The sequence below is a fragment of the Bubalus kerabau genome, chromosome 1 (assembly GCF_029407905.1).
Source record: "Bubalus kerabau isolate K-KA32 ecotype Philippines breed swamp buffalo chromosome 1, PCC_UOA_SB_1v2, whole genome shotgun sequence".
NCBI lineage: Eukaryota > Metazoa > Chordata > Mammalia > Artiodactyla > Bovidae > Bubalus > Bubalus kerabau.
The window spans coordinates 56,744,903-56,756,764 of record NC_073624.1 but is presented as its reverse complement, the minus strand read 5'-3'; the positions used below and the strand labels follow the sequence as shown (position 1 = coordinate 56,756,764).

At 37.5% G+C, this 11,862-nt stretch overlaps 1 protein-coding gene across 9 annotated transcripts in view; it reads left to right on the top strand.

Annotated features, from left to right (window-relative positions):
* Positions 1 to 3,317: 3,317 nt before the first annotated feature.
* MYBPC1 (myosin binding protein C1) overlaps positions 3,318 to 11,862 on the top strand; it is a 101,353-nt gene continuing 92,808 nt past the window's right edge. For 3 of the 9 annotated variants that reach the window (XM_055575595.1, XM_055575524.1, XM_055575532.1), the window contains exon 1: positions 3,321 to 3,493. In XM_055575595.1, coding sequence (XP_055431570.1) covers positions 3,469 to 3,493 — 25 coding nt within the window. In that variant the 5' untranslated portion in view covers positions 3,321 to 3,468. Of the gene's footprint in view, positions 3,494 to 11,862 lie in introns of all 9 variants that reach the window. The other 6 variants (XM_055575552.1, XM_055575542.1, XM_055575571.1 and 3 more) reach the window with 6 other exon arrangements.

Here is an 11,862-nt window from a genome sequence, read left to right as displayed (position 1 = left end):
CCTGCCAGTACAAGAGACATAGGAGACGTGGGTTCCATCCCTAGGTCAGGAAGATCCCCTGGAGGAGGGCATGGCAACCGACTCCCGTATTCTTTCCAGGAGAATCCCATGGGCATGGGAGGCTGGTGGGCTACAGTCCTTAGAGTCGCAAAACGTTGGACATGACTGAAGTGACTAAAATGTCTAGGCACAAACTTAACATGAAGGATATAGGGTTTAAAATAAATTTTTAAATTGAGGCATAATTGATATACAATATCATAAATTTCAGGTGTAAAACAGAGTGACTCACAATTTTTAAAGGTTATACTCCATTGATAATTATTATAAAATATTGGCTATATTTCCTGTGCCATACAATATATGCTTATAACTATTTATATTTCTCTGCACTCTTTGGTTGGTGCAGGGAACATTACTGCTTTTATTTTGAAAGATGTGGCAGAGATTGATACTGACCTATCTAACATTCATTCTCATTCTCTTTAATAAAAGAAGCTTATTACCACTGAGAATGCTGCTCAGCTTCTTCTATAGTCAGATATGACCATGTAATCAAGTTATGGCCAGTGGGATGTATTAGATGTTTTATGTGGGACTTTAAAGAAATCACAAAGATATTGATAAAGTGAGTCCTTTTTTCCTGCTGCCTGGAATGTAGATGCAATGACGAGAGCACTAGCAGCCATTTTGGATCGTGAAGTTACTTGGGATGACAGAACAGGAAGGAGTCTAGATTCCTGATGACAGTGTGGAGTCACAGCAATGACTCTAATTACTTTTGGACTTGCTTTAAGTGAGTGAGAAACACTTCTGTCTTGGTTCAATTGACATTTTGTGATTTTGTGTTATATTCAGCCTAATCTCATCCTAAATAATACGAAAAGAAAAACCCAGTAAATGATTTAATAAAATAAACTAAAGAGTCCTGTTGACCAATTTTCCCTTTCCTGAGAGTGAGGTTGGAGATAAGGAATCTGAAAACTTCTAGCTGAATATATAACATCAGAAATAGAGGTTACATGTTTTAAAACAAAACAGTCTTTAAAAAAAATACAGTGCTGGGAAAATTACACATGTCTACTTATTCTTCTAACTTGGAATCTTACTTTAACCATATAATGCACTCTACAACTATTTATCTTGGGATCTGTTCATACTTCCAATTCCTCCAATAATGTTTTATCTTTTTAAAATCAAGTCCTTAATTACCAAAAAGTTCCCTGGGCTATGAAATATCTTCTCCATGGATTGCAGTATGTCCTGGCACATGTTCACTTCAGTAAAATGATCAGTGTATTAAAAACCCAACCAAGTGTCTGCAGAAGCCAGTGATGGCATGGCACCTCTTTTGTGGCATGTGTGAAATCTGCCCATCACTATAAACATTCTTTGCAACATGACACTTTGCCCTTATGTTCATTTCATATGTGGTGTTTAGTGTGATGGGAAAGCTGAGGGAAAAATGATTCTTTTTTTAAGGACTAGTCATATAGAATCACAACGTTAAACCTAGAAGGGGCTTCAGAGATCATTTTTTCAGACCCCTCATTTTACGCAAAAGGAATCGGAGGCCCAGAAAGGCCATTTGACTTTCTTAAACTCTTCTGGTTAATGATAGGTCCTGAAATAGAAACCAAGAGTCCGACTTCAAATTCTAGGTTTTTTAATTTGTTTCATCTATTAATGGATACTCTAATGATAGACTGGGCGGGGGAGAAAGTTTTTTCTAACTTTGCATTACAGAATATACTGTATTCTGGCTGACATTTAGCTGTTTAGCATCTAAGAGCAAAGGAATATTTTAGAAAACAAAACAGCATGCTCAGTAGCACTATGTGATTGAGAAAAGGCTTTCTTTGTAGAAGATGTTCATTGACCTTCTTGACTGGTTTTCCGCCTCCTCCCCACCAAATAGCTAAAGCATGATGATATTGATTCTAAGTTGAGTTTCCATCCTTATATGAAAAGTTAGCTTGGCACAGAGCTTGGCAGAGCTAAGTCTGACCAGCTGTGCTCTTAGCCACAGGGGAAATTAAGTGAGACAGTGTGGCTGGTTCTGTACAAATCAATCAAAGTCTTTTGAAAATGGTCTTGAAAACACATACCAATGAAAGCACACAGGTAGTTGTCTTTTCATATAAACTAATTTTAGTCCTCATCCATAAGAGGCCATGGGTGTGGATAAAGAAATGATTGTTTTGGCCAAAATGTTCATCCGGGTTTTTCCACAAACTGTGAACGAACTTTTGGGCCAACCCAATAAGATGTTTTTCTTAGGTTGACTAGTTGGTAATTCATATTTCTCCATCAGTTCCATGAGAATTTGGGGAGAAAGTGGCTAACAGTCTACTAATATTTTAAGTTAGATTTGTGTACATGTTTGCCATGTTGAAACAAAACAACGGCTACTGGCCTGACTTTTTTTGCCCATGCCCCATATATTTTTAAATATATAATTCAGTGGTTTTTAATATATTCACAAAGTTGTGCATCCATTACCACTACCTAATTCCAGAGCATTTTCATCATTCCCAAACTTCATATCTACTAGCAGTCACTCCTAATCCCACCTCCCTTCAACCCCAGGCAACCACTAATTGAGTTTCTGATGCAATAGATTTGCCTCTCCTGGATATTTCATATGAATGGAATCATACAATACATGGTCTTTTCTGTCTGGCATCTTTCTCTAAGCATAATGTTCCCAAGCTTCATGCATGTTGTAGCATGTATCATTACTTCATCTTTTTGTATGCACTGTAATTTTTTAAAGGATGTTTCTTGAAACAAAGATAAAAGCTACATATTCCTTAATAGAAAATTTTGCTATTCTTGGAGGAGAAAATGAGACAAAATATTCAACATAGAGATTTGGCTTGACAAATAAATATTAGTATATTGATGAAAAGTAAGAAAAAATTTAAACCCAATAATTAAGAACAGACAACAAAAAGCTAATGGGAACATAATATTATCATCAATGCAGAGGTTTTTCTTTATAATCTTAGTGAAAATTAAGGTATATGTTGAATTAACATGTTATGATTTTTAATTTGATTTAATTTTTTATTTTCAGGCAACTTTTTGCTTTTCTGAGTTGACACATGCCTCTGTCAGACAGAAGGAGAACAACAAGAAGGAGCACGAGGCTGCAGCTGAATTTAGAAAGTCAGAGGTGCTCTCATAGCCACATGAGATGAACAGAAGATTCCTTCCAGTAGGCAAGAGAGCAGAGTGCAGACAACAGATGTGAGAAGGTGCTCATAGCTGTTGAGTTCCAGCATCCTTGTGCTGAAGAAGGGGTGGTGCAAACATGATTGACGTTCCCAGGGAATATAAAAGCCCCGGACTTCTCCCCAGCTGCTTGTCACACTGACCTGTACCATCTCTCAACTGCTCGTGGGGTTTCTGTCAACTAGTACTGGAAAGGACAAACTGTTTGGAGAATAATATTTTATTGTGACCATGCCAGAACCCACTAAGAAAGAGGGTAAGATTCCTCCCTAGATCTTTTTGTTGTACTTTTTAATAAAGCATGTGTTTTTTTTGCTATTTTCAAAAAATATCTAATTTCTTAAAGAGACTATAAGATAATAGCATACTGTGACTTAAGGAAAAGAACCTTTGGAGTAGAAAGACCAGAGGGTAAATATAGGAAGAGTATAACCAATTAAAAAATATCTGATAATGATCATTTATGAAGGAACATTAACTGAAATGATCAAATTAGAATTTTATCATTAGTTGCAAAGAATCCTTAAAGTTTAATTTTCTTAGGTTCAGTCACAACATTTTCACCTGTATTTACAGTTTGTGGGGAGTGGGAGGAACTTGGAATGTTTTCTTAAATAGTTAACAAATTTGTTCAAGATTTCAAAAAAGAATTTGTGACAGTATTTCCCAATTTGCTATATTTTTCTCCTAGAAAGACATTTAAAATATGCAGATGCAGTTATTTTTTGGTTTTATCAGTTTGGAGCTTTATTAATTATGATATTATTATAATCTTGCATGGAAAAAAAAAATCAAACACCTGGGTTAAAGAATATCTTTGAATGTCAATGGCAGACTATGTTCTTTAATGAGATTTATTGTAGGTAATTTCATAGTAACCATTTAAAAATAATTAAGATGAAAATAATTTTCATTAGGAAAAATGCTTCCTCCAATAAACAGCTTCTCCTACCTATGAAAAATCAATATCTTAAAACTACTTATTAATAATATAAATAAGCTGAAATTCAAAATTACTAAAATAACTAATGAAAAACACAAATTAACAGCAGAAATGTATTGAATTTAATTTTAAATGGTAACATCTTTTTAAAATACTCTTTTCATTTGTATTAGTCTTCCTTAGTGCCTACTAAATCTTTGTTTTTCACTTTTGCAAATAAAAGCAACCAACTGACAAACATTAGCAGAGAGCCCGAGAGCATAAAAATGGTATTTAGTTTTTTTTTTTAATTTTTAATTCTAAAAACTGCTTTTAACCATTCTTTTGAAAAGCCTTGAAAAAGATGCTTAGGTGTTGAATCCAAAGTTGAAACACTAACCAAATTACCAAAAGTTTTTGAAATATATTTTCTTTATGTAATTAAGTAACCAGTGTTGACAGGCTGTGGTGATCAGTTTACAGGTTGGCTTTACTTAGTGGCGGAGGGCATTGATGGATGAAGTCTTCTACCCGAAATAACCACACCAAATGCATGCATTAATATGGGAACTTAATCCTGACTATCAAGCAGTGAGTCCAGTCCCTGCTGAAGTGTCTTATTTGTAATGCAAATGATTTACTTGTGTATTAAGTGTCCTTTTCATTTGATCTGTCACTTGACTAGCCTCTTCAAGGCTTATTTGGATGAAATGCATTCTATGTTTCCTGACGAAGGACAGAATATTGTGTTAATATCCTGCATTTAGTGGATGAATTTGCATGTGTTACTTTAAAGCCCATTGGAAAATGACAAGAAAAGCTGAGAAACTAATAGGCAATATGAAGAGCTGTAGAGCCTATAAAGCTAATTAAATTATTTGGATTGCTAGATATGATAAAGTTTTACTTTTTGTCTGACAACTCAATCTGATCCATTTTACTTTTAAAGACAATGAAACTAGCGAGACAGGAGGAAAATATATCTTTAACTTCAGCCCTTCCCCCACCCGACCCCCCCAAAAAAACCATGTATAAATTTTGGCTATAAATCAACATACATACCAAAGTGCCCATAATCTTTTGCTATAAAAGCACTGTGGATATTCTGTGTAGGAGTTGCCCCCAGCACAGTAATTTTATACTCAGATTCTTTGGTTAGTTTAAATTTGGATGGTGGGGAGTCAGGATAAAGAGAAGGTTACTGATATATTTAAAATCCTTTGAGGAAGTACAGGGATTTTTTTGGTTTCCTTACCAGCAGAACTGATTTTTAAAGGAACTACACCTTGAAGAGTTTTCTTAATGAAATCATTGCATTTTTCTGTTGTTTACATCAGAAACATAAGGAGTATGGCAAGTCAGGGGCTATTCTGGTCCTTGCACTTTCTCTCAATTAGTGTCATTTTTTCTGGGGTTGAACTACCTTGGTGGCTCAGATGGTAATGTGGGAGACCGGGTTCAATCCCTGGGTCCAGTCCCTGGGTCAGGAAGATCTCCTGGAGAAAGAAATGGCAACCCACTCCAGTACTCTTGCCTGGAAAATCCCATGGATGGAGGAGCCTGGTAGGCTACAGTCCATGGGGTCGCAGAGTCGGGCATGCCTGAGCAACTTCACTTCACTACTTACTGGGGTTGGTTTTGTTCCATATACACCTGCCTCTGAAAGACAGCCTCAAGAATAAAATGTGCCGCCAAACCAGTTGTACAGAATCCTTTCAAACTATTTGCAGAAACACCCCCCTCAAGCAGGTTTCTCCAGCCCCTGTGGATATCCTTACGTCTCTTCCTTAGCTGGAAGAACCATGCCCAGGCAGAGCATGACCGCCTGCTGTAAATCTTGATGACACATGAGCTGCTTTGACCTTCCCAGGATCCAGGAGCACTTGACAACTCTTCAAAAGAGGCCGAGTTTTCAGCACCTGAAAGTGCAAAAGATGTCTCTCTCAAATGCCTCCCAACCTGCAGTGGCCTAATTCTGGGAGCTTCAAGTTGGTCTTGGGAGAGTTGGTCCTTCTAAGGAGAAGGGGAAGTATGGTTGTACTTTTAGACCTCATGGAGGGACTCTAATGGAAGTAATTAGTCAACAGCCCTTACTTAGACCCTTCAGAATATTCTGGATGGCTCAGTAAGCTCTTTCTGAGAAAGAAATTTTTTTTTAAGGAATAGCTTTCCTGGTGGCTCAGACAGTAAAGAATCTGCTTGCAATGTGGGAGACCCAGGTTTGATCTCTGGGTTGGGAAGGTCCCCAGGAGAAGGGAATGGCAACCCACTCCAGTATTCTTGCCTGGAGAATCCCATGGACAGAGGAGCCTGGTGGGCTACAGTCCATAGGGTCATAAAGTGGTGGACATGAATGAGCAACTAACACTTTCACTTAATTTCCCTTTGTCCTTTCCACCTCTACTTTATATATTTATTCATTGTAGAACTATACTATTTGTACTGCCAGTTCGGAAGAAAATGTCTGTCTTACACTTTAGATCGATGCAGATCTGACACCCAGTAAAAGTGAGGTGTTCTAATCAAACAGTGAGAAGGACGTTTCAGATTTGTGGGAATCTCCCAGGATGTCTTGCTGATACATTCATTTACCTATCATCAGTGAATTGAGCGCTTACTATGAGCTGGTTGCTGGGATTTCAGAGATACATGCAACATGGTCTCTGCTCTAAAAACCCTTATTGCCCCTGGGTGAATTGCCCCTGGGTCTCACTGAGTAAAGAAGTCATCTTTTGGTGAAACTCTCTTTTCCTGTAAAAAAGGGGTTTTATCAACATGAAGTTAAAAACATGCAAGAATCTTATGCTATTAATAATATTTTTGCCTACAAATCATTTCTTAAGAATTTTTGCTCTGTACTATGTAATGATTAAAACCATAAAGTCTGGTTCTTTAATATATTTAGACAAATTATTAACTGTCAGATGCTATAGAACCTAGAAAAACTCTTTTCTAAAACACCAGGTTAAGATGTTAATGTGTATTTCACTTTTTGTGATATATCAGGCCCTATTATATTTCATGCACTTAACTTTTAGGAAAAAGGCAAAAGTTCCTTATTGGCGCTTGCGGGTCATTCAAAACACTTTGAGGATGTTGTGGTAGATTTCTCATCTTCCTTGTAAGACCTTTTGTTGAAAACTCAAACATATGGCAAAACATACCTGCATTGATGATCAGTTTTAGGGGCCATTCTAATAACTCCAAGAATCAAAAGTATGGCATTGTTGCTACAGATTCGTTTGCTTCTTCAACATGCAGTATCTATCTATTCTATCTTGATCTATTTCAGTAAGCTTAGGTGGGAACATGGTCATGGAGAATAACTTTTTCAGTCCATAGGAGCTTTTCCTTTGCTACTTCTTTTTCTTGGTCACTAGAGATTTCAGTACATTTAAGGTTCTGCTAAGCCCCAAACCCATCTGAATGCAAAGCAGCATTCATCACCTCTTACCTATTTCCCAGCATCACTCAAGGCTTAGTCAGCATCAGAAAAGGAGCCTTGGTGATAGGAAACCTCTCTCTCATATATACTCCTTGACCTTCAATTTCCACCTGGATGAGACTGGATGGTCTATTTCAAACACCAAAGTAAATTTGTCTTTGGAGAAGTCATATTACATATAGAATATTATTTTTCTCTCAAATCAGAGAAAAGTAGGGACTTCTCTGGCGGTCCAGTGGTTAAGACTGTGCTCCTAAGGCAGGGGGCCTGGGTTCCATCCCTGGTTAGGGAACTAGATCCTACCTGCAGCAAATAGGACCTAATGCAACCAAATAAATGAGTAAATATGTATTTTTTTTAATTAGGGAAAAGTGCATTTGTTGAAAGTAATAAAAAGAAAGGGAGAAGAGGGAGGAGGTATTTGATTGAGGGCGGTTATTTTCCTCCAAACTTCATGTGGTTCATTTAGGCCACATTGAAGATTTGGATGAAGAATAAAGAAGTCGCATGAATGAATGCCAATGTTTCCCCCCACCCCCACCCCGAAAAACTTTGCCAGGCTGTACTGGCCATGCACAGTGTAGATTTGAGCTATCTGCTGTAAGAAGGAATACTCTTAGGCTAATGCATGCTAGAGGGGCTTAATACTTGGCAAAATCATTCTTTTTCAGTAGCATGCTTTTATGACTGTCCGACTGCACCTGTTAGGAAGATAAATAAAGGACTGGCCAATTCTTTCCTCTCAAGCACCCTAAATATATCTCTTAAAAAAAAAAAAAACTTTGAAAAAACAAGTTGTATCTTTGTTTCTCATCCAGTAAGTTTGACGAAATCTCCCCTAGGCCTTGCAAAGAGCAGGGGTAAAGGAGTTCCTGAGATGAACAAAAGTTAGGCTCTCTGGTTAGTCTGGACCCCAAGAGAAAAGAAAAAGAGAAAAACATAATCTTTGCTCTCTGAATGCCACACTTTATTCTGGCCTGCGATATAGCCTTGAAACATTTTAGATTCCTCGTGGACACACACTTCACAGAGTTCTCTTATTTTTAGCAATTTAGAAGTATTCCTGAATTTGACATGAATGTTAGAATAAACTGCCCAGGCTGAAATTACTCTAAAGAAATGCTTGGACTTAAAAATAAATAAATAAGCCATCTTTTAAAAAGCTTGAGCGAACATAAAATGATGTTTTTGCAATCTTTTTGGAAACTCAAAGATGCTTTCTTTTAGAGAGAATTGTGGAAAGAGGCTGTCATGAAAGGAAATAGAATGCTGTTGTTTCACAGCCCTAGAAAGCAGTTTTGTTACTTTTGCTGAAGTCTTGTATGATTGTTTAATTTAAAATTTATTTTTCAACTCTTTATGGCCAAGCAGAAGAATTTTTATTGTTAATAATTACAGTTTTGCCTCCTTAATTAGTTTATGAAACCTATATTAAGAGAAACAAAATACTCTTGGCAGCCCATGACTTCTGTGGTAATTCTAGACCTCATCTCTAGACATACTTGGGTGTGTTAGATAATAAAGAACAGAATTAAAGTTCTAGCAATAAAAAATAAGCAGAAAACTTTTAATTTCATGTGTATTCCTGCAGAGATTCCTTCTTTTTCTTTTTTTTTTTTTAATCTTTATTTATTTACGGCTGTGTCGGATCTTAGTTGCAGCATGCAGGCTCCAGAGCATGTGGGCTCAGTAGTTGTGGCCCATGGACTTAGCTGCCCCACGGCTTGTGGGATCTTAGTTCCCTGGGCAGGGGGTCAAACTAGCATCCTCTGCACTAGAAGAATTCTTAACCATTTGGACCACCAGGAAAGTCCCCCATTTCAGTTCTTGAGGGGGACAGATGTCTTTCCTGGAGTCCTTAGCTTTTCAGAATATTGCATCCTTGTGTTCAGTCACTAAGTCATGTCCAACTCTTTGTGACTGAATGGACTGTAGCTCATGTAGGGGAGCCTAATACACAGAAAGGTAATTATTGAAATACAGTGTTTTTGAGTTAGGTTAATCACGAAGTAGGTATCGCTTATTCAAGAGCAGTTTTCTAAAATTTAAAAGCATAGCGATTAAGGAAAACCAAACTATGAAAAAGAAGAAAAGACTTAATCACGTAATTTCCTGTGTGTGTGCGTGCTAAGTCACTTAAGCTGTGTCTGACTCTTTGTGACCCTACGGACTGTAGCCCACCAGGTTCCTCTGTCCATGGAATTCTCCAGGCAAGAATACTGGAGTGGGTTGCTGTGCCCTCTTCAAGGGAATCTTCTTGACCTAGGGATCAAACCTGCATCTCCTGCGGCTCCTGATTGCAGGCAGATTCTTTACCACTGAGCCACTGGGGAAACCCCTTAATTTCCTGCATGCATGCAAATTGTCTCATATTGGCGAGAAAGCACCTGTCCCCACAGCTTTTTATAAAGACAGCCTCCAAATATCAAAGCGATGACACTGTCACACCCAAATCTCTTCTTTGTGGATAGGCCCAATTATAATTTACAGAGTAGGTTTGTTTTGGACAGCCACACAGATAGACAATAGGCCAAATTTTTAGGATGTTCCCATGCAAGGGGTGGATTAATTATGCACTTTTACATGCATTTTCAGAGTAAAGTTTTAGATTCTATCCAACTGGGGCGTGAAGTGCTTTATTTGGCAAAGAAAAAAAGACCAGGATCATTTAATCCCATGTGTATTTTTCTCTCTAAATTGAGTTCCCAATAAGCTAACTGAAATCTGACTTTCATTATGCCTTTCAAGTCTGAACTCCACTTTGATAAGATTTTTGCCCTTTTATACTGCCTAAGAAATCTTTTTATGGACCAATTTGGCACATCAATACAACACCCAAAATTATGTTTATTTATATGTCAAATCTTTTAATTTTGTCTTTTGACTTTTACTTTAAATATTTACAAGAGCTTGGGGTTCAATTTTTTTTTTCTTTTTCTTCAAATCATCCAGTTTTTCCTCTCTCTCTGTGTGTATGTGTATGTCAAATCTTTTAATTTTGTTTTTTGACTTTTACTTTAGATATTTACAAGAGCTTGGGGTTCAATTGTTTTTTCTTTTTCTTCAAATCATCCAGTTTTTCCTCTGTGTGTGTGTGTATATGTTAGTCACTCATTTGTGTCCAACTCCTTGAGACCCCAAGGACTGTAGCTCGCCAGGCTCCTCTGTCTGTGGAATTCTCCAGACAATAATGCTTGAGTGGGTTGCCATTCCCTTCTCCAAAGGGTCTTCCCAACCCAAGGATCAAACCAGGTTTCCCGCATTGCAGGCAGATTCTTTAACGTCGGAGCCACCAAAGAAACCCAGTTTTTCCTCTAAATAGCATCAAATCTCTAAGTTCCTCAGGAATTCTTTGCTTGCAGCAAGTATTAGCTTTCGCCTTCTATAAAATTTTATATCTCTTGGAACAGAATGCTCTGCTTTTAACTAAAAATTCACCTTATTATATAATTCTACAGTTTAATTTCTCATTTTTTAAGTTACATGTCTCTAGACTTATTCTTCATCCAGTGTGTATTTTGGCTTTTTTCTTATGTATACTAGGTAATATTCATCATTAAACATAGTGACATAAAGTTAACTATTCACAGAGCATTCTAGACAGCTCAGATTCCTGCTGTATCATGAATCGAGTTAGTTACACTTCACATGTCTCAGTTTCTTCATCTGTTAAATGTGAATAATAATAGTAACTAGCTCACTGTTTTTTTGTAAGAATTAAATAAGTTAGGTGAAAAGCTGAGAATAAACCATTAGCATGTAATAAGAACTTAAGTCCTTTCCTTCTAAAGCAGCAAACTCAGAAATTTTGTCAAGCCTAAGGTATTAAATGCCTAAAGTTTAATATAAACTTTGAGGGCATTTCTGCCAACACATATCAAACACTGTAAGATATGTTACAGCCACAGTCCACCTCTTTGCCTGGTGTTAATATTTATAATACGGTCCCAAACAGCTGTGGTTACGATCATAGCCATTGCTGCCACCACCATAAGTATTTCTCTCTTTTTAGACTCGAAGTTGAATATCTTTGCTTTCACCCGTGGAGGCTCAGGTCAGAGGCCTACACTTCAGAGCGTCTGTGGTGTCCACGCTGAAATGTGTCATGTCCAGCTGGGGGTCCCCAGTTGTTAGTGAGGTGGTGATAACCATTGTGGGGGCATGGCCTTTCCCACTTAGATGAAAGAGTCACCCTGCACAGTTGAACACGTAACTGTATCCTCCACCAAGGGCTATAAGGCTTGGGTGTTGGGGGTGG